This window comes from Ornithodoros turicata, unplaced genomic scaffold (genome assembly GCF_037126465.1).
Source record: "Ornithodoros turicata isolate Travis unplaced genomic scaffold, ASM3712646v1 Chromosome161, whole genome shotgun sequence".
Lineage (NCBI taxonomy): Eukaryota > Metazoa > Arthropoda > Arachnida > Ixodida > Argasidae > Ornithodoros > Ornithodoros turicata.
In genome coordinates this window covers 91,368-115,244 of record NW_026999322.1, presented here as the reverse complement: position 1 = coordinate 115,244, position 23,877 = coordinate 91,368, and the positions used below count along the sequence as shown (strand labels likewise).

At 48.2% G+C, this 23,877-nt stretch overlaps 1 protein-coding gene and 1 pseudogene across 2 annotated transcripts; one reads left to right on the top strand and one right to left on the bottom strand.

Annotated features, from left to right (window-relative positions):
• Nucleotides 1–23,877, bottom strand: part of LOC135372710 (uncharacterized) — a 74,900-nt pseudogene that overhangs the window by 43,574 nt on the left and 7,449 nt on the right.
• LOC135372708 (uncharacterized) lies at nt 17,348–21,705 on the top strand. Of its 2 annotated transcripts, XM_064606206.1 has the most exons (3): nt 17,348–17,560; nt 17,620–21,132; nt 21,200–21,704. In XM_064606206.1, coding segments are annotated over exons 1-3 (3,534 nt in total). In that variant the 5' UTR covers nt 17,348–17,559; the 3' UTR covers nt 21,220–21,704. The 2 variants fall into 2 exon arrangements, with proteins under 2 accessions (XP_064462276.1, XP_064462275.1); XM_064606205.1 differs by having other exon boundaries at nt 17,620–21,705.

Below are 23,877 nucleotides of genomic sequence, written 5' to 3'. Positions count from 1 at the left end.
GGACATCTGAGATAAAGCCGCAGCGGGGTCGCTGCCGCCGCGCCTGGACCAATCAGCGGTCGCGCCGGGGCGTGCACCAATCAGCGTGAAGCCGGGGGGCGGGGTGGAGTCAAGTAATTAACATAAACGGGCGGGGGCGGAGCTATGGTGAACCAATCAACGCGATCAGTAGCGGTGGCCAATCAACGGGCGCGGGGCGCGGAGCCAAGTAATTAGCATGAAGGGGTGGAGCTACGGTAAACCAATCAATGCTCAGTCAAGGCTTAGCATGAGCCAATCAGCGTGTGAAGTGGGGGCGGAGCCAATTAATTAGCATGAACGAGCTACGGTCAACCAATCAAAGATCAGTAGGCTTAGCATGGGCCAATCAACGTGTGAAGTGGGCGGAGGTAATGGCGGCCAATCAGATGGCTTTGGATTTGGCTTGTGTTGGCTTAGAACTGGATTGTGTTGGCTTAGAATCGGCCATCTTGGATTAGAAAAAAGATGCCGTTATAGCGCTCGGTTCTTGTGCCGCTCGGTTCTTATGCCGCTCGGTTCTTATGCCGCTCCAAAATTATGCAGTCTATCTCTATACTACTGCTGCATTCTCATTGGTCGTGTGCCCAGTCTTGTTTCAATTTTCCGATACTATGGGATCTATGGGGAGTTGCGGAGAGCTGGTACAACGCTCTGGTCCCACGAGAGGGGCAGGCTGACGTAACGAATTTCTTTCACGATTCTAAGAGAATGCGACGACTGATCACAGATGATATCAGCCTACAGTGAGTTAGATTGAATGGTGTTCAATCGAGAGCCGAAGAACGTCTCCGTCTTTACAGTGGTACATAAGATTAACTTTGGAGCCAATAATGGTAATGACGTCATCCAGACAGCAGCCTCATAACAGTGAGGTCACCATGACGCCATTGGATAAGATACCTAATCAGTGATGCGATGATACCGGTTAATTTGTGACATATCTTTGATAAGATTAACTAACAATAATGATGTCATGGTTGAAATAAGTAGTATAGACATAGACTGTATAATTTTCGAGCGGCATAAGAACCGAGCGGCATAAGAACCGAGCGGCATAAGAACCGAGCGGCACAAGAACCGAGCGCTATAACGGCCTCTTTTTTCTAATCCAAGATGGCCGATTCTAAGCCAACACAATCCAGTTCTAAGCCAACACAAGCCAAATCCAAAGCCATCTGATTGGCCGCCATTAGCTCCGCCCACTTCACACGTTGAATGGCCCATGCTAAGCCTACTGATCTTTGATTGGTTGACCGTAGCTCCTTCATGCTAATTAATTGGCTCCGCCCCCACTTCACACGCTGATTGGCTCATGCTAAGCCTTGACTGAGCATTGGTTGGTTTACCGTAGCTCCACCCCTTCATGCTAATTACTTGGCTCCGCGCGCCCCCGTTGATTGGCCACCGCTACTGATCGCGCGCGCGTTGATTGGTTCACCATAGCTCCGCCCCCACCCGTTTATGTTCATTACTTGACTCCACCCCGCCCCCCAGCGGGCTTCACGCTGATTGGCCGGCGCGACCGCTGATTGGTCCAGGCGCGGCGGCAGCGACCCCGCTGCGGCCCTATCTCAGATGTCCAAACTTACCCATCTGATTGGTCCATTCTAAGCCACTCTCCCAGCCCCCCCATCTGATTGGTCGCCGCCACTGCCTCCACCGGCACCCACCAGACGGCCCGTTGCGGCCCTATCTCAGATGTTCAAACTTATACCGATTGGCCCGCCACCAGACGGTGCGCGGCGGCGGCGGCGGCGGCTTCAGATGGTTCTAACCCAATGTCTCTATCTCATACATCCAAACTTACCTCGTGCCACCAGATGGCGCGACTCAGGTGCATCAACTCCACGCGGTTCCGCTTCGAGGCGTCACACGAGCGAGAGAACTTCGTCGAGATGTGCTGCCACATATTGCGCTCCCGTATCACCGCAAGCAAGTTGCGGGAAATCATACGCGAAATCTTGGACGAGTACCTGTCGGCTTACAGGGAGCAATCACTGCGCGAGCTTCAGGAACTATATCAGGAAGAAATAAGAGTCCTGGAGACGATCATCAATCGCTCTAGGAGCTATGGATGAAAATAAAGATGCATCACACCTCGGTACACAGTCTGCTCGAGTTATTCCACGATGCGCATGCAGTTCCAGCACCCTGCTCGAATTCTCATCTCCGGCGCGTCCATGTGTGGGAAGACGGTGCTCACGCAGAATATAATGAGACATCCCGAATTATTTAGCATTCCACCGCAGAAGATACTCTACGTACGAAAGTATGCAGCCGGCTGGGAAAAGGATTTCGACGGTGTGGAGTTTATGGACAGGATACCCGCAGATTGGGATGAGCGATATCCCACTCTCATAGTTATTGACGATCAAATCACGGAAAAGGGGGTTCTATCGGAGGTAGAGTCGCTGTTTGTACGTGGTAGCCACCATAAGAATGCGTCCGTGATCCTGATCACACAAGCCTTGTTCTATCACAATGCCGCTTTTCGAACGATATCGCTGAACGCCAGTTATATCGTATTGTTCCGGAACGCGCGGTCCGTACAACAGATCGAAACCTTCGGACGTCAGGTATTCGGGAAACAGGGGCTCTCCTATTTTCTCGACGCATATAACCAGGCGACGGAGAAGGCGCACGGTTATTTAGTTGTGGATCTGCACGCGCAAACACCTCCCTCTCGTAGCCTGCGAACGGGTATTTTACCGCACGACCGGCGGTTCCTGTTTACGCCCGCGAAATGACGGCCGATCTTAGAAGACATCTCACGCTCCTCAAAGTATTGGCCGCCAGCAAACCGACGCACCGCGCAGAGTTACTTAAAGAGCTCAGCTGCGACGACATTCGAATCCTTTCGGAAATCTGTCTGAACATTCTACGCGGAAATATCCCACTTTCGACGGAACTTCATAAAAACCTGAAGAAACACAAAACAATCCTCCGCTTCCTCGCCTACAAGTCACTTCATAAGTGCCCCCGGCAGTTGAAGAAATATATTAGGGGACAACGAGGTGGTCTCATTCCCATACTTCCACTGCTCCTCTCAGGGCTATCAAGTCTCGTGGCGGGAGTCGCCGGGCGAGCGATATCCAAAGCCATCGGTCATGGCTCATAGAATAGAAATAGGTGAAGTTCTGAAATCTAACGATTCGGACGATGTAAAAGTGGGCAAAATACTGGAAGCCCTCTATTACTTGCTGAAGCGAGCTCACTATCATCCTCCTCCTCCTCCTCCTCCTCCTCTGGAACCTGTCCATTCGGTGCCCGAACCAGAACCCAATCCATTCGATTTTAATCTTCTACCCTCCGGCGTTGATAAAGCACGCGCGAAATCTGTGCTAAAAGAATTGAAGAAAGTTTTCACCTGGCAGGCGGATAATGTGCTAGTATATAGAGGGAAGCGAATCAATCGCTCAAACATTGTGGCTCTCGTGAGCTACTTAGCACGTCGTAGCGCGCTCATCAAGAAACCCCGCTGGTACAAAAAAGTATCGAAAATTATAAGCGCTCTGAAAATACACCGCATTGCTCGCTGGAGCAAATATGGGGCCCTATAGAAAGATCAAGGAGAAAGGGTTAGGTGGAGTGGATCGGTACCGACGTTATCACAAGCTCACGCGCGCAGAAGCCGTGGAACAGCTGAAAAAAGAAGATGCTTACACCCTTCACAAGCCAGTGAAGAAAAAATTTAAGCGGCGCTCCATCATCGCAACTCACGTGCGGGATTTATATCAGGCAGACCTTCTGGATATGCGCAAATATCAGAAATTTAACAAGGGCTTCAGGTACATCCTAACGGTCATAGATACGCTATCGAGGTACCTGTACATGGTCCCCATTCGCACAAAGCGCCCGCAAGACGTAAAGAAAGCCTTCCAACGAGTTTTCCGTCACGGAATTCCGAAGAATTTGCTCACGGATCGCGGGAGCGAATTTTGGGGTTCCCCAGTTCGTCAGTACTTTCAGTCGCTGCTAAATCACTATAGCACACAAAGCGGAATGAAAGCGGCCTCCTGTGAACGCGTGCAGAGAACAATTAGGGAAAGAATAGCCAGGCATTTCACTAGTACGGGGAAGTTTAATTATATCAACGCGCTGCCGAAGATAGTGGCCGACTATAACGACTCGGTACACTCTGTCACGGGCGAAAAGCCGAAAAACGTGAACGCCGGAAATGAAGTAGCTCTGTTCAACAGATTGAATCGTAAGACGACCCCGCGCGAGAGCAAGTATAAATCAGGGGACCAGGTGCGGCTCGCGTTAGACCGCGGCGTGTTCGCCAAAGGCTACGATCAAAGGTGGACGGCCGAAGTGTTCGAGGTGTCGCGAACGAGAAAGACCGATCCGCCCGTAGTGTACGTGAAAGATTCGACGGGAAAAGAAATACTGGGATCATTCTACGAGCAGGAGCTGCAGCCAGTCCACCATCTTTCCTCGTACGATAAGCGACTCATATCCGCGGTGATTAGAAAGAAGAAAATTAACGGGGTATTGCACTACTTGGTTCGTTGGTTCGGATACGCCAAAGATCACGATTCTTGGGTGCCCGCCAACGATGTCAGAAAATGAATTTTCCGTGTATCTGCTCTCGAACGCCAGCATGGACCTGTACCCATCCAACACGCTGAATGACTTCACGATCGCGTTAGATAAGCCGCTACACCTGGATGATTCGTACGTCGTCGGTCTAGAGGGATTTTCCATTCCCAACAGCTTCCTGAACGTGAACCAAGCGCCTGATAACCTGATAACGCTATCAACGGAGAAGTGGCAAACGAAACAGCTCACGTTCGAAGACACGGACACGCTACTGAATAAAATATTCCCCGAATATGGGATAGAGTGGACTTACGAGGAAGATCACTACTGCCCGTATTCACCAGTCCCTCTTAGCCACTGGTTTAGTGACGTCTGGTTTAAGTTGATCACGTGAATACTTTGTCCGCCAATCACGAACAACCACCCCACTGGTCTAACCCGGCTACCGTGAGGCCCATGGCGGCCTCCATGGTGTTTGTGTGCACAACGGATAGGCCTAATCTACGCTTCGCCGGAAATTTTTCGGCGAAATACAGGTAAGTTTTGACTTATAAAGCTACTAGAAGCGTTTGTAAGGCGAATGTTGTTGCACTCCAATCAATATTTGCCCTCAACGTCTCATTTCGTTCGCCGTTCACACGACGTAAACCCGGCGGCCTAGCGATGGTCTAACTCCCATGTATTTGCATAGGACTGATTTAAACTAGGGGTGGGGGTAGTTTAAAGCCGGTCTACCGCGGAGCAGCTGTGAATGAGCCTTTCGAGAAACAACCCAAAAATAGTTTTTGCTGGACGCTGTTTTCAAGTTTTCAATAGTTTTCAAGTCGAAATTGCGCAAATTAAGCAAAAAGAACGTTGTGAGGAACAGGTGAGCGAAGTAAGTGAAGTAATAAACCCGCCAGTGAGTTAAAAGTTAACGATCGATATGAAGTGAAATTTTGAAATCCGCTCTCCTAATTTAGGACCAACATCGTCAAATTTAGTGATGTCAACATTGGCAGCTAGACACAAGTCACTTTCCGATCCAAAGCTGACAGGAAGTCGTGTACAAACAGCTGTCACTTCCAGCAACAGAAACGACGCTGATTGTGCGTATTACTTTTAATACATCCCCTAGTGCCTCTGTTATGCATCACTAACAATAGTCCGTGCTGTGCTGCCGTTACTGGTTCTGACTGATACATTTAACGACTTGCTGCACACTACAGTGATCGCCGATACTTGTGAACGAGCTGTGTGTTCCTAGATTGCTGTTAAGTGTTTCCTGTTAAAAATGCATCCATCGTGTTTGTCTTCTAAACTAAACGGAGGTCAAAAGAGGGAGGGGAGGTTCCATGGAACTGTTATACCTCCATGTGCCTTACAGCTATACAGCGGAGTATGGTACATGTTACCCAGCATGTAAAGGCACAAATATCAAGCACGTAGCTCGCCTTTGAAATGCTATGAGTGACATTCCAAAATAGTAGCATTGAGAGGGTACCTGGAGTTATATGTTGGATGTCCCAGTGCATTAACAAGGTGCAATATTTCAGATCCGACTCTGGAAAGGGCACCATATGGAGGAAGCTCTAGATCCCCTTGGAAGCTTGATTTGCTTGCCCAGAAAGATGCAAGCCCCATAGGAAAGCACTATTGTGTTCTGTCATTATGAAAGCACTAATGTTTTTTGGAAATCACTATGAGCATGTTTATTGGCGCAATTTTGTGCTGGTGAGATCTGGCTATGCTTATCGGCTTCAATGCAGAGTGCTGCTGTATATGTCGACTGGGAGAAATTTTGACAAAAAAGCGTGTATTTAGGATATCAGACTTGGTTATTCGATAAAAGTACAGGTAGAAATATCCCACAGAGGCATAGAAGGAAATATTGTGAGCCGTGTTTTGTGTCGACGAATTTGTATGGACAAATAAGAGCCTTCACGTGGGATATATACACAGCACTAGAGTGTCAAACAGCCCATGTAGTCATGATGTCGATACCACTGTCAGGTGTGTGCAGATGCTGCGTGCAAAATTGTGAGCAGGTTTCACCTTGCCGGTTCAGGAGAAAATGCACAGAGAAGTGAAGGTCTCAAAATTTTATAAGGACGCACATGTAAGTACATGTGTAGCTAAAATGTGTGCTCTACCGCTTCCAGCACACCACACCAGAAGGGGAGGGCAAATATGCCAACAACAAACATTTCTGCAATGATGATGTACCGTAATAATAGAAAATATTCAAGGTGACAGCTGCTTGCTTTTATGCTCAAATTTATCATCTGCTAACAGTAGATGTGGCTTTGTAGACTGCCACCGCAAGACACAAAACACAAGAAACCTGGCTGCAGACTTTATCAAAGCAACATATTTCTGGGATGCGATTACTGCCAATACAAGCCCATGACCATGATTCACTCAGTGTTTCCCTTCATTGTGTGAGCAGCACTGTGTATGCCCAACACTTTGTTTCTTTTCTTCCAAATTATCTGTTATGGGCACAGCAGTGCCTGTACCTCATGCTTTCGAGTTGTTTCTTTGCATTAAATCAATAAAACTTGTTACGCATTTCCACAAGGATTATTATTATTAAGGATATCAACTATTAGTTGTGGAGTACAGATGTGTGTCCCATGCCAAATGCTATGGAAAAAAGAAATATTTCCTACATTGTGCGTGGAGACACAACTCCAATGCATTGATAGTGCAACAGAGCGGAATTTTATTGGGCAGTTTAGCATGAAAAGCAGAAGCACTAGCTGACACTCTTACTGGCACAGGAAGTACCAACACGGAACAGTTGAAATTACTGCTGTACATTGGACATGAAGAGTGATTGAATACCGGAAATGCTGTCTGTTACACATAATGAACAAATAGAGATCATGAAAAAGGGAACTGTGATGGAAGGACATGTAGGGTGTGTCTGAGCCGGTGCAAAGAGAACCAGTAACAAAATTACCAGTACCTTGAAATATATGTAGATCACAGGGACCTGTTGTTATTGGTAATGCTGTTTTTCCACCTTGTACTGCAGCGCACAAGTACATCGATCTGTCTGAAACGCAGCTATGTTGAGGACAGTCACCACGTGGCAGATTGACATTTGTATCGTTTGTGCTAAATCGTGGGTATCATTATGATGTGACTGCAGATGTATGACAGATCATGTGATCTGAGAACACAGGCATGCTCATTCTTTGCAAGATTTCCTGGCAAATCTCACATGCTATGCATTGTTGACAGCTGTCATGAGATTGATGTCATGACATGGTGGCGACACGGATGTCAACGACACTCCAGCTTTACACTGGTGTGATCTGTGCACTTGTTGTGTAGTCTCATATGCTGCAAGGCAAATCTTAAGAATAGAAAAACACGTCCCTGTGTAATCAGGTCACAAGATTTCTTCTATACATCTGCATTCACATACACATTGCAACCATGCCTCTGTTTATCATGAATGCCCAAATGCCTGTAATTTCGTTCTGTTGTGTCTGTCTTCAATGTGTTCTGAATAGCGGTGTGGCAATACTGCATGAACCAAACCAATGGCCACTTCTAATATACACTTCACTTCACTGTGCTTTCAATTATGTTGCAACTTCGTTCCCCTTACACCAGTACATGTACGTGCTAAGTGCCCACGGTTCTTCCTTTTTGACATGTCCTGTATATTACCTGATAGGAACAGGTACTCCCATTTCGTACTAGCTCACCTCTGCCTTGACTCACACTCCACCCCTAAATGCACACCAGTGAATGAAGGATGAACGCAATATGGGCATACTACCGTCACAAAATTCTCATGTGATTAAGAGTGTTGTTATCAGCATCATTACAAATGATTCTAATGTGCATGAATCTGTCACTCAAAAGCCCACAGGAAAGAGTGCCTAGATGCTGTTACAATGCAAGCCACCACGGCACTCATTTACATTTGGAAAAATTGAAGCTTCCTTCCTTCACATCATCACCAGGAGGATATGTAGCGCCTCAAGCATACTAGTAACATATGATACACCTTTTTACTTAGTTTGTTTCAGGAACGCAGTTCTTTAATGCAATACGTGAAGAAAACTAATTGTCGTACGGATATGTGGCTGGAACGTGACTAACCCTGCTTAAATGCATGAAAAACATGTCATTGTAAGAGTAGAAACCATTGCTTCAGGAATATTGTGGTTGTGTGTGCGGAATTTTTCCTTTCTTCTAAAGAAGAGTTTCGCACTACCTCTACCTCTGTTTCTTTTTGTAACCCTGCCCCCTCCCACTTTTTTTTGTAATGCACCCATATGGGTACATAAAGTTCAATAAAGTGTATTGAAATAACTATATGCCCTTGATGTGTGCCAACATAGATGTGTTTGCCCAAAATCTGTGAAACTGTTGTTGCTGTTGGGTGCTGTTAACTTGCAACCATCCCCCCCTCACCATACGTCACCTATTAATTTCCAGAATAGACCAGCTGAAGACATCGCATGTTCATCACTGGCTATTGAAGTTAGGTGGTCAGCCATGCAAAAACATCTATGTTATTTTTCTGCATATTAAGCAATGTCCCACATTTCTGCTCCCAGACTTTCTCCTTGACGATGCAGTACACCGCGTTCACAAAACTAATATACTGTCTGGTTGTATAGCTTTGTGCTGATATAGCTGAATGAATATGTCTGCTTTTGCAAAGTTACAACTGCCAAAGTGTCTCAAAAGATAACAGAAAATGTGGAAGAAAGATATACAATCCTGTATTTCCTAAACAGTAATAGCAGCACATTGTAGATAAGATGCATCTGATTTCAAGTTTCATTCTTTTCTTTATATGAGGTTATTTGCATTGCATTCATTTGTCCATTGCAGCCTTCCACTTACTATCCAATACATATCAATACAGAAAGCTAGCAGACAATGATCAGTGCTGCTGTTTGCTTTGATATTCCACGGTGTTGTTTCTCAAGAAATAGCACAATCTCTCAGCACACAGTTGTGCTGTTTATAACTGCGTAACTACGCAGTGCACAAATGAGTGGGGCACATGCACAAATTTTTCAGAGCTTTACCATCTGTATTTCAGGTTGTCTGCAATACAGGACAGTGTAGAAAACTGGGAACAGTCAGAGAACTATAGCATGACTTAAAAGCTAAAAAAGAAAATTCTCAAGAACGCTGTATAGAGCTGCTGATGTAATCGTGCAATACCTTAATTTGCACAATTGGACTGTGGCAGTTCTCAGAGCAGCCTTGCCAAAGGAGAAGCAGAGGTCACACGGGCCTCTCGTGTGATTTTACTGTCAAAGTTCAGCTATCTGTGTCAAAGTGAAGTGGTAACTGCAACTGCATCACCATAGAAATTCTTCCTGAACAAAAAGCCTAAATTGAAAGCCTCAGCTGGCATAAGCTGTGGTGAGTTTTTAGGCATTGGTGGTGGCGATTGTTTGGCATGTAATGGTGCAATGATAATGGAAGTGAGGTTGTTTACAATGCCAGTATGAAGTCAAGAGAGGAGCTCATAAAGAATGAGCGCAGAAGAATACACAAGTCCCTGACCAGGTATGTAAAAGTGTTTCCTCAATAATATATGACTCTGAACAAGCAAGCACAATGCAAATAGCTGTACGGATTGGCTTGTAGCAGATGTTGCAGCTGTTGTTGTATGTGTTTGCCTTTGTCCATTGTATGTTTGCTCCACCCTTGAAACACCATTATTGAGACAAATAAAACCTTCTGTAGAGATATTTTATCCATTTAACAGCAAAGAGAAGATTGTTTTTGTTTTGTGTATGGTGGTCTCAATAAACAACAAATTCTGAATGGCTCGAATCTATTGTAACGACACTAAAGTGTGCCCTTTTATTTTTGCAGATATGGCATCTGTGATGTCAAGTGTGCTCAATATATGACAGTAGGCCAAGTGTGTACATTCCCATTATATTAAGTTCCAGCAAGTGACAGTCACAGCACAGCCAGTCTTTGTTAGCTGAACAGAATAAATCAATTCAGTGCTTGATGATTTGTACAGGAATATTACATGCAGAGATACGCAGATAAAGGAGGTCACAATTAACCATAGCACCGCACTGATAGAACGACAGGAGGTCACGACACTGGCAACTTCCACACAACTCACAGGCAGGGGCAGCCTGGGTAACACAACAAAAACAGCGCTAACACAAACACACACACACAGGTCGCGGATGTAAACAGGACTGCACCGTTCGTTTTCCGTCGTGCGCCAGAACAAACGCTGCCAGCGAAGCGATGCTTTAATGCGTTGCAGATTTGTGACACCTTGTAAAGTACTACGTCAATTCCTTGAAACCATAACACTATAAAAGTTATGCGTGTGGGAGTCCGATGCAGGATATGGCCACCCTTGCATCAATGGTATTGCTCTTTACTTACAGGCAGCCTACCGTGATGATGCGCCTGCACACACGCTACGCACATGACACCAGGCTTGAAAGCGTAAAAACACGCTGCTGACATGCCCCAGCGATCGAAAGGCTATCTTGATCGTTGCAATTCACCACACAGGCCGCACAACAAACGATAAACAAGCGATGGTCCATGGAGGTGCAGTTATTATACGCAACCACAATCGACGACCGAACACTGACAAAAGTACAACGATCGCCTCCACGAGAATACGTACTCCTGCCTCTTCAATAACTTGCCAAACGCGCTCTTTGTACATTGTTTTAGCGATCATATTAACAAACACAAAGGCAGGCTTAACCGCCGGCTACCCACACACCATCACGCAACCACCTGTAGCAGCGCCGCCTGAACTTTTCTTTATCAACCTCACAGCAAAAAGAAAAACAAAACAAAAACCGGACATCTTTCTCTTCGCAGCCCTTCCGTCGTCTGCTAATTTCTCCCTCCCCTCAACCATCCCGTGACAACGTGAATAATGCGCATGCGTTGTGGTCAAAGAGGCTTCAGAGCCGGAGAGATCACGTGATCAACTTAAACCAGGCGCCGCTAAACCAGTGGCTAAGTGTGACTGGTGAATACGGGCATACGTGTTTAAGCATGGAGGAAGGAAACACAAGGAGCGGCTCTTCCCTCTAGACTAGCGTAGCCACCCTCTAGCGGTCGCTCGGGTCAAAATCGACATTGCTTCCTGTCCACCACGTGATCCCCTCTAAAGTTTCGGTTTTGCAATGCTTTGTTTCTCGCGCTGCTGTCCGTATGATTTTGCTTCTTGGAAGTAATTTATTGTGAAAATGTGAGCACCGTCGTAGGAACGACGTATGGTAATGTGTTCCTGTCCCGGCTGTCGCTCTCGTTGAACTGAAATCAGCTCTGTCACGGGAACGCGTTTTGTTCGTAAGTACACGGTAACTTGCTTTAGTCGCCCGTGTGTCTTCGAGTCATCTTGAATTGTTCATTTGGGACCTCAAACTCTGCCGCAGATTCATTTCATATCTTCAATTGTACAAATCTGATTAATGGAACGGCATTCTTAACCACTTAGTCAAGAAAAGTACATACGTTGGAAGTAACCGTTGCCACACGTAAGGTTTCCGGTCCCGCGTACTCCTTTTGCGTTCTGCACACTGTGACTGGTCTTCTAATAGAACAGTAAACATTCGTAACACACAGAAATAAAGTGCAAGCACGCGTTCACCGTAATACTGCCATCTGAACTGCAACACAACTACAGCTCGCGTCGTCTGCTTTGCTGGAGGCTGGAGCCGTGCTGTCTGGAGGGTCACGTGAACGGTCACGTGGTAGACAGGAGCATCCCAGAATGCAATGCGAGGCCGGCTACGCTCGTCCCGATAGAAAACTGTCGGAGGGGCCGCTCCTTGTGTTTCCTTCCTCCATGTGTTTAAGCTACCGTCGCGCGTGCGCTCGGCGAAACTAATCGACAGACCGCTGCATCTCGCCTTTGGAATCGTCGACATCGATGGAGATCACCGGGAGGGCGGTAAAGTACGCGCCGTCCCAAACGTGTTACCGCTCGCGGAGGAAAGAGCCGTTATGATGCGAGTTCGCCGGGTGATAGTGATCAATAACGATCTAATTTTAGAACCCCGATCGCTCATTACCGACACATTCAACGAATTCTTCAGAGCGACGAACGATACAGAATCACGGGTGGAATACAAAGACAACACTTACTCGCTCTCTCTCCCGACGAATTTCAACTTGTCGACCGAGTTCCTGGACCTCATTCAGGTGAAGCACATCCACGTTGAAGGATCCCGAAAGCACATCACGTGTAATCCCATAGTGAAGACGTACCGCATCCACATAAACACTCGAGAGACGGAAAGTCGGCGCATTTCACTTCCACCGAATTACTACGAAACACCCGAAGCTCTCGTGAGCGCCATCCATGAGCGTCTGCAGCCGGAGGCTTCCCTCACGTACGATGCATGGGCGAGGAAGTGTTCGTTGAGCTTGCGGGAAAACGTGTCGCTTACATTATCCGATTACTTTGCGTACCTACTGGGTTTCGGCGCGAAAACCGTATTTACGGAAAACGATACGGGCGTCGACGAAGTGACCATAGATCTTCCCATTAACTGTATTATGATATACACGGATCTCGTCACGCCCTCCGTAGTGGGAAACAGGCGGCATCCGATACTGAAATTAATTCCATTCGTATACGATAGAACGAAAGAACAACTGAGTTTCAGCTTTATACCCGTTCAGTATTTTAAGTTAGTGCAGCGCGAAATTTCCTCAATCACCGTCTCCATACGCGACGACACCGGTCGCAAGCTACCGCTACAAAATCGCGGTAGATCGACGCTGACGCTGCACTTTAAGCATGTACACTAAAGCGGTACCAATCTACGGATTTGGCGTTCCGACGGTATACAGGTCGCACCTGTACCAGAGGGGAGGCAATTTCTTTTCTCAGCTCGGGCGTTTCGCTATTCCACTCTTTAAACGCGTATCGCCCTACTTAAAAAAGACGGCTGTTGCGGCCGCTAAGCGCGTGGCCAAAAATCTGTCGGAGGGAGACTCTTTCCGAAGTGCGCTTAAAAGATCGGCGAAAGATACGGGTCGTGAAATTCTCCGCGACCTCGGAGGGGCTGGCGGGCGAAGAAAGAGGAGAAAACCGGACGTCTTCGACGGCATAAATCACGCTGGTTGCGCGGCCACAATTTAGTTGCGAGATGGACACGATTAACGTCGTACATCCCGACACTCCTCTGTTGGATAAGTCGGAAACGCAGTTATTTTCCGTGCCGGGAACGCAGTGGCATATACTGAAGGGGGAATATGAGGTATTCTACCCGGTCGCTGACATATCCTCCGTCATAGAGTTCCAGCTTTCGAATTTGGGGCACCACTATCTCGATTTGAACTCCGCGTACATAGTGACGAAAGTCCGCATCGTACGTGACGATGGTTCGCTACCGGAAACACAGGCTGGCGATCGGACGACCTACGACGAGGTCTACCCCGTCAACGCGTTCGCCAGCTCGCTTTTCAAGAACGTAGCCTCTTCTTGAATCAGACCCTGATTACGAATAATGATTTGTATAGCTATAGAAGCTACTTGGATATTTTGCTTCACGCCAGCACCACGGAGCAAAATACCGTGCATAAAGCAGGTCTGTACACGCAAGAAGAAGCGCGTCAAACGGAAAACAACATTCGCGCTCGTGGACCGGCCGAACGATACAACCTCACACGTGGCGGCAAGACCATCGACCTGGTTTCCAAGATCAACTCGGACATTTTCCTGCAGCCTAAGCTACTCATATCGGGAGTGGAAATTAGGCTTGTTTTTTATCAAGGCTCCGACGCGTTCCGCATTATGAAGACCGATCAGGAGCAGCACACGCATAGAGTGGAAATCATGAGTGCCACTTTGTACATAAAGAAAATCACCGTGTCTCCCAGCCTATTCTTCGGACACGAAACGGAATTGCAGAAGCGCAAGGCTCTCTACACACTGGCCGGAAGTGAATCGCGTATTCGTTCGCTACCAGTTGGCAACCTGGATGCATGCCTGGAAGATTTATTTCCTGAGAAGATACCGTCTAAGGTGGTGGTCGCATTCGTGCCCACCCTAGCCTACCAGGGAGCATTCAATCGGGACCCGTACCGATTCGTGAACTGCGACATTGAGTCGGCGACGCTCACCGTGAACGGGACGCAGCGAATAGACACGTTCGACTTCAGCAATAACCTGAACCACCGAAGCTACTTCAACCTCTTGGAGCAGCTGTGTGAGAAGCACGTCTCCTACGAATACGACCACTACGTTGGAAACAAGTTCCTACTGTACTACGACCTGGATCCGGATCAATCCTCCGTCCACCTGTCACCGATCAGGCGTGGAAACGTTCGTCTGCAACTCAAGTTCCGACGTGCCTTGGCCGAACCCACGACCGTATTGATACTGTCCGAGAGTGTGCGAATTATGTCCATCGATAAGAACAGGAACGTCACACTGGATTAGCGATGTTCGAGCAAGATATCGAGAGACTCCTGAAGTACAACGATTACACTTCGGCACTCTTCCGCGGTGTATACGCTCGAGACGATCGTCTGCCCGCACTGGATAGACCGGGTATGATCGTGGTGAACACCGATCGGCGACAGCAAGCTGGGGAGCACTGGATTTTGTACGCGAAAATGAAGGATGACCTCATCTACTTTGATTCCTTCGGATTGCCGCCCATCGAACCCGAGCTGAAACGCCTCACCGTCGACGAATATAATGATGTCTGTATCCAAAGCCTGTATTCTCCAATGTGTGGTGTGTACTGTTGTATCGCGGCGACATTGTTGGCGAAAGGGAAATCACTGAAGAGCATTGTATCCCTGTTTTCCGATAATCTCGCCGCTAATGACCTAAAATCAATAAAGCTGCTAGAAAAGTTGTTTGTCGCTTAAAAACGCCTGGCGTCCTTTATTCTCCCCCACGCGAACGCATAGAACACACTGTTTTTACCGTCGTGTTTTATTAACTTTTTGTTTACATGGCGCGTCGCTGGCCTCGACCAGCGACGGCAAATGGTTGCTGTTGGTCGTTCGTTTGCGGTGTGATAGACAGCAACCCACGTCCGCGACCCCTTCCGCGCTGCTCTTCAAAATAGCTAGGTGGAGACGGTTGTGGTTCACTATAGGGAGGTGGTAATGGAGCCTCCTGGCCTCCCACCACAAGAACACGGATATGCGACCCTTCCGGCAAACGGTGACCACAGGTTGGGCATTGCATCTGAAATATGCGCGCAAGTCTATAGCTATTGGAGTGAAAATAAGTTGGTACTCACTGTTGCTCTTTCGGTGGTGAGACTGCGGCGGGTAACGCGAACCACCCCCACCGAGTATAAAGATTTACAACTTCGCGAGGGGAATTTTCTTTTTTCTTCTTTTTCTTCCGGATAAAGCGCGTCGTTTCACTTAGCGTGAACCCCTCCTCAACAGACAACTACGATTTATAGGCATTGGCTGGAAGCGTTTATTAAGCGGTAGATGATAGCGCGAAAGAAAAAAAAAAAAAAACATACATGGCTTCGAAGCGGTGCTCCTCATATGCGGCGTGAGCAAAGCTGTTGGCTGTGATGGCACTCAGTAGAACAAAGAGGAAGGCGTAGAAGCGATGTTATGACCGGTCTATAGTCCAGCTATGGTTGAGCACAGAAGAAGAAGGTAGCACGTGCACTTGATGGCTCAGCTGTCGGGCGGTGTTGGTGGCAGCATCGGCGAGAGCGCATTCAAATCAATGCATATATATTCCGGCTCCGGCGAGGGCTGCAGTGGTGGCTGTGGTGGTGGTGATGTTGCGTCCCGTACCTTAGGTCCGATGACCAAAACGCGGAAGTGCGATCCTTCCGGTAAAGGCCGAGAGCAGGTTGGACAGTTCATCTGAAACACGTGAAAAAAAGCTATACCCATTGAATGACGTGTAATCTATTCAGTACTTACGATTTCAGTCTGGGGTGGTTGCAATCGGGTGAGCAGTGGATGAGGTCTGGGCTCACGAGATCGTTTTTGTAGGCAACCCCTCCTTTCCACGCTCGCGCAACCTTGTTTCGTCTGAATGCGCAAACTTGTTTTGAACACGCTGAACGCACAAAGTTCGTGATGGTTGTTTATGTGGTGCCGTGATATAAAAATGTGGATCGTCTGCCGGCCTTCTAGGTTTTGAAACCGAAATCTGTTTACACCGTCTTGACAACATTTTCTGCGACTGAGCTCGCCACGGAGTTTGGTCGTGAAGTACGTTTTGATATTGGACAGGTGGCCCCATGGCGACCCAGTTCCTCGGAGAAACCTTGAAATATTTTTTTTTCGCTTGGGTCCGATGCGCGCGCGCGCGAAGGACATTTGGAAACTGCATAAGCGAACCCTTTGTTTTTGGCGCTTGTTTCGGCAATGAGCGGGTGGGCTCGTAGGGATATTTTCCTTCAGATAGACTTGTCTCATCAAGCACAACAGTTTACTTTTGGTTTTAATACGTGTGGCCTCGGAAAACATGATTTACGAGGTGACCCAGTTTCTCGTTACATCACCTTGACGCAACATTTTTTTCGCTAGGGCCCGCCAGGATGGGTGGAAGTGCGTTTTTGATATTAAACAGATGGCACCGTCGTGTTGGGGCTTGTCTCAAGGTGACCCAATTTCTCGTTACATTACCTTGACGCAACTTCCCCGAGAATAAAACAAAGCTCACCATTCTATAGTATAAACTCATTTCGGCCATGAAGCGCATTTTGATATAAAACAGGCGACCCCAACGTGTTGGAACATGCAACCGACTCAAGGTGACCCAATTTCTCGGAGAAGACCTATTTACATTACCTTGACGCAACATTTTCTTCGACGGTGAATGCTCACCATTGCGGCCGCGCGCGCGCGTTCTGATATTAAACAGATGGCCCCCAACGCGGCCTCATCCTCGAGGTGCCACATGATTTACGACCGCGTGGAAACAAGCGAGCCCCGACGTGTTGGCGCATGTAGCGTGGATGCCGGTTTATAAGCCGCGCGATCGCCTCAGGGGGGGAACAGTCTGCTTTCACTCGCTTCACAAGTAAGTTATTCCCTCCTTTACTTGTTGCACGTTTCTTACTGATGCGCGTTTATTTTCAGTGCCTCGGTGTGTGTTCTGCTTTTTTGATCCTCACGATATCGAGGATGAATCGGACGACGACGACGATTCTCGGGACGGCGCACCTCCTACACTGCCTGCTCACGTGATGCGATCTCACCCCGACGTGGATACATCCTTCCTGCCCTTCTTCCAGACTGACGCCGCATTTAGAGGTATCGTCAAAAGATTCACGCTATTGGCATCTGTTCACGATCAGGGAGTAGAGGATTTGCGACAATATTTAATGAGTCACTTTCACGATATGCTCGCCATATTGAGAGCGCAAAGAATACCCTTTAGGTTTTGCATTTGTTCCGATGTTTTAATGGTGAGGGAAACTCGGGGGGAGATAACCGCGCACATAGCCCACTTTATGGCGTTTGCTCGCGAAGTCCACAGCGATGGAGCCGTCGCGAATACCCTAATGGACGCGATTCAGGAGTCCATGGGACGCGTAGAAAATTATCAGCGGGAAGGGAGCGGGTTCGTGTCCACCGACGTCCAAAAGGTTCAAATATGCATTTCCGCGGTGAAAACTAAAAAATTCGGATGCAAAGGGGCACTTCCCGATCATTTGGCTAAACGCAGGAACGTGCTGACGAATATTCATTTACCAGCACATAAGGAGGGTGAGTGTTTTAAATACAATACGCTTGCCCTCCTGCACCCGCAGGAAAGTAATTCGTGGAAAAAATGTGAAAACTATGCCGCGGAGTACTGGTGGCCTAGTCGCTTCCCCGTTTCCTACTCTGATCTGGACGAATTCGAAGATAAAAACAAGATATCCGTGTACGTATACGAGTACGTCGATCAGGGAGTGCACGTGTCGCGATCCCCAAAACTCGAGTATGAAAAGAAAATTCACTTATTGGCTGTAGATGAACATTTTTTCGGAATCAAGTCTCTCGAGCGCTTACTGATGAGAGACAACAGGCGTTTCGTATGCGAGCGTTGCACGCGCTCTTTTAACAAGGAAGAGAGCATGGCGAAACATCGTCGCCTGTGCGCGGACGTAAACGAAATCATATTGGAATTTTGCGAACCGGGCAAAAACTTTGTAGAGTTTACTAAAATACAGTACAAGCAGCAGTACAACTACGTCGTCGCGTTGGACACGGAGAGCGTACTCGCGCCCAGTGGTGTTGGCATGCAGCGTCACGTCACCTCGAGCTTTTGTGCCGTGCTCGTACGCACCCACGACTCGAAGGTGATGCGCATCAGGGCGCACCACGGTGAAGATTCCGCGAGGCAGTGCGTCAGAGCTTTGATGGAAATGCGGGACGAGATGATCGCCCTGAACGCCTGCCCCGCGGAAATGGTGCTGAATGATGAGCAACGAGCGCGGCACAGAGCTGCCACCCACTGCGCGTACTGCGGGCGGGAGTTCGCGCAAGATGTATCCCGTGTCCGGCACCACGACCATTCCAAGCGTTGTACTGCCGGCGAGACAAATTACATCGCGACGCTGTGCAACCCCTGTAACGTAGCGTGCACGACGCGGGAAAAACTGCCCATCATGGTGCACAATCTGGCCTACGATTTGGCCGGACTACTGCGGGAATTTCACCTTCTCGGGTGGAAGCGAGCTCCCTTCATCGTGGCCAGTTCCATGGAAAAAATCCGATCGTTCGAAATTGGCACCTTCCTATTCAGAGATACCATGCAGTACCTAAATTCGTCGCTGGGAGAGCTCGTGGAAACCGTCAAATCCATGGGGGGCGCAGAGGCGTTCCAATGCCTGAAGCAGGTATTTGGAGACGACTACGAAATTTTGCTTCGTAAAGGTGTATTCCCGTACAGCCACGTTAGCTCGTTCGCGGTCTATGACGAATTGGCTCTGCCGGCAAAATCCGCCTTCCGAAACGATCTGACGGGGGAGGATATAAGCGACGAAGACTATCAGTACGCGCTGCACGTATTTGAACGTTTTGGATGCTCGAATCTGAGGGATTATAATGCATTGTACCTGAAAACGGATGCCCTGTTACATGCTGACGTAATGCAGCACTTCCGGCGCCTGTGCTACGACGCGCGCGGATTGGAATTGCTTCATTGTGTTTCGCTGGCATCCTATTCGTGGCAATGCGCTCTAAATTACACGCGGGCAAAATTGGAGCTGATCATCGCCGAGGACATGTACCGGACCATCGAATCGGGTGTTAGAGGTGGACTCTGTCAGGCGAGCAGGCGTCATTTACGGGCTAACAACCCGCTGTGCAGTGGCTACGATCCCGATAAAGAGGAGGTGTACATATCGTACATAGATTGCAACAATCTTTACGGATTCAGTATGATAAAGCACCTCCCAGTCGGCGATTTCGAATGGGTCGAGGATTTTAGCTCCGTGGATTTTATGCGTCATCCCACAGATTCGGACGTGGGATACGTGTACGTGTGCGATTTGGAGTATCCAAAATCTATCCACGCGCTGACGCGGTACTTCCCCCTGGCTCCCGAGAAGGCGGTCGTCCCGAAGGAATGGCTCTCACCATTCCAGCGAGGGCTCCTCGAAGAGTTAATGTATCAGCCGGCGAACAGCAAAAAGCTGCTGCTCACGTGCAAGGACAAGGTCGAGTACGTGGTTCATTACGCGCTGCTCGCTCTCTATTGTAGACTGGGCATGCGGGTGACAAAAATTCACAGAATTCTAAAATTTCGTCAGGCACCATTCCTGCGTCCCTACATTGAGGACAATGTTGCCAGACGCGTCGCATCGAGCACGACGTTCGAGAAAAATTTCTATAAAATCTCAAATAATGCGGTCTTCGGGCGTACGTTGCTAAATAAATTTAATATGCGAGACATTCGAGTAGCCTTCGATGAGGAGACGGCGAGTCGCCTCGGGAGTCAGGCGGAATGCGCGCGAATGGAAATTTTGTCCCCCGATTGTGTCATGTTCGAAATGCGCAAGAGAAAAGTGCGATGCGATTTCCCCCTGCAGATTGGCTTCACGATTTTAGAACTGAGTAAGTTAACCATGTACTCGTTCTATTATGAAACCCTGCTGAGCAAGCTCACTTGTCCGGTGATTACCTGCTACTTTGACACGGATTCTCTGATCCTCGGCCTATTCTGCAAGGACTACGAAGATCAGTTACGCGCGATCGCCGACGACCATTTAGACTTGTCTTCCTTCGATCGTGATCATCCACTGTACAGCGAGAGGAATCGCGGTAGACTTGGCGCGTTCAAAAGTGAAACGGGTAGCGTACCCATCGAGGAAGTAATATGCCTGAAAGCCAAAATGTACTCCATCAAATTAGCCGGGGGAAAACAAATTGCAAGAGCTAAAGGGGTCAAAAAGAACATTGTGCGCAAACACCTCCTCCATGACACGTACCGCGATACCCTATTCAAGCACGCCAGCGTATCGCACGAACAGGTGTCAATAGTGGGAAAGAAACAGTGCATGTACACCATCAGAAATGTGAAGAGAAGTCTGATGGCGTACGACGACAAACGATATCTCTACAATGACGTGGACTCCTACCCGTACGGAAGCTGCGAATATGGTAAGCTCGAGTGGATGACGTAGATAGCGAGATTTCACCTGGCGTTCTTTCCCCCGCCGCCGCACAGATAATGCGGTGGATGAGTAGGAGTAGCGTCATTTGACCTGCGTCACTGGAAGGATGTGGTACCTCGTTCTCTTCTCGCTCGTCTCGTGCGCACTGGCGTTGGACGCCGGCAACTGTACGGCGAGCATCAAGCTGGAGAAGGATAAGCACACGTACGCGCACGAATGCCCCGGCGACATCTTGGCCATCAGAGAGTGGCACGTGGTACCTATGCGGTCCGGCATTAACCTGGACAGGAACGCTACTGGATCGTTGCGTACGTGCCTTCACTCGCTGGACGTGAGCGACAGCTACGAAGATATCCAGTGCACGCGGAAGTGCCAACTCACGGAGGACGAAATTTTTCTCAGCCGCTGTCCCGGAGACGTCTACATGATCCGTCACTTCCGTGGAACCATGCCCAGCATCAAGGGAATCAACCTCTCCAAAACTGCCATGCTTTTCCTCAAACATGTACTCAATAAACGTTGAAAGGTATTTTTTTCCCTGTCTGTTCGATCTCATAGAGCTATCTGAGATAGGTTAGAACCATCTGAAGCCGCCGCCGCCGCCGCCGCGCACCGTCTGGTGGCGGGCCAATCGGTATAAGTTTGAACATCTGAGATAGGGCCGCAACGGGCCGTCTGGTGGGTGCCGGTGAAGGCAGTGGCGGCGGCCAATCAGATGGGGGGGCTGGGAGAGTGGCTTAGAATGGACCAATCAGATGGGTAAGTTTGGACATCTGAGATAGGGCCGCAGCGGGGTCGCTGCAGCCGCGCCTGGACCAATCAGCGGTCGCGCCGGCCAATCAGCGTGAAGCCCGCTGGGGGCGGGGTGGAGTCAAGTAATGAACATAAACGGGCGGGGGCGGAGCTATGGTGAACCAATCAACGCGCGCGCGATCAGTAGCGGTGGCCAATCAACGGGGCGCGCGGAGCCAAGTAATTAGCATGAAGGGGTGGAGCTACGGTAAACCAACCAATGCTCAGTCAAGGCTTAGCATGAGCCAATCAGCGTGTGAAGTGGGGGCGGAGCCAATTAATTAGCATGAAGGAGCTACGGTCAACCAATCAAAGATCAGTAGGCTTAGCATGGGCCAATCAACGTGTGAAGTGGGCGGAGCTAATGGCGGCCAATCAGATGGCTTTGGATTTGGCTTGTGTTGGCTTAGAACTGGATTGTGTTGGCTTAGAATCGGCCATCTTGGATTAGAAAAAAGAGGCCGTTATAGCGCTCGGTTCTTGTGCCGCTCGGTTCTTATGCCGCTCGGTTCTTATGCCGCTCGAAAATTATACAGTCTATGTCTATACTACTGAAATAGCGACCGAACCTAGATCTTCTAGTTCCAAGCCAAGACAGGAGTGTGAACCACTGGTCCATTGCCTCAAAATTCATAGGAGAGTCCGTGTTGAACTAGAACTATGGGGTGACGTAGTTTGATTTGTTTAGGACAGATGGCGCCATGGAGTTGCTATAGTTCGTTTAATAACACCCTGAAGAGATGACACCACTTCTGCCAGATTTTAAATTTACCACCTAGTCTTTGAGTCTGTTCGTGTCATGTTCAAGAGATGGCGCTACAACGACCCATACACTTTTACCTCATGTTCAGGTTCAGAATTAAACGAGCTCAGCCAGTGCAGATGGAAAGTGGGAAGTTATTCTGGCTGAGGTGAACATCCTATTTGCAACTGATGATCACCAATTGTCAAACACATCCGTAGGTGTTGTGTTTCATTGCGTGTGAGAGTAACTTCATCGCGTGTTGGACTTCTAACTTCACTGTGCCAAAAGGAGACGATGAAAGTTACTATGACGAGAGAGAAGATGCGACACCGAAGGCAAAACAGAGTTGAGTTTGAGTTGAGACTAAATAGAAAACACACCCTATCCATTTCGCTCTTTTATGATGAAGTGAGGAAGACTTAGCATTGAGGACCAATTTATTTCTTATTGATTTTGTATGTTTCTTTTTTTTTGTTCTTCACAAATAAGTCGATGTTTCGAAAGGACCATATGAAATAGAGTTACATACTTCGCAGTGGAATGGAAGCCATGCTTTATGGCGTCGTCAACAAAACACACACGCACTTTGTATCAAGTTGCATGGCATCGAAAGGAGTCGAATAGTCAAACACCTAACTCATTTGCCGTGAGCATTCTGTTAGTAAAACGAAAAAGGATCTCGTTAAAAATGAATGGTCTGCACGAAGCGCAGAATACATTTCATTGATTGACATAAATAGCGCATTACATAAGACTTTTTTTTTTTCAAAAGGATCAATATTCCCGTTCCATTCCATTCATTCTCAAGTTCGCTGGACCGTGACTGAGCCATTCGACTGCGGTGTATTCAACGGCGGTTAAGAAAGCCTGTGTAACCGTGGATATATGAAGCCTAAACCATTATGTTTGGCGTCGACCGAAAATCTGCCCGTTTTTTTTTTCGGCTTTTTTTCTTCCTCAGAAAAGAGCTAATTTTAATCATACCAGTTAAACTCATTATGGCTACCAGCGTTCCTTCCACGACTGCGGAAGCTCCGAAAGCGTGACGTCACTTCCTAAAAGGAGGGCAGAGAGCTGGGAAGGTGCCGTTCAGGCGACCAGCACGGCCGCGGCATTCATTTCCTAAGGGGTCGCAGTTGTTGGTTCAAAGCGCAGTGATATTTTCTCGTTTTTTCAGGCAGGCAATTCCGGCAT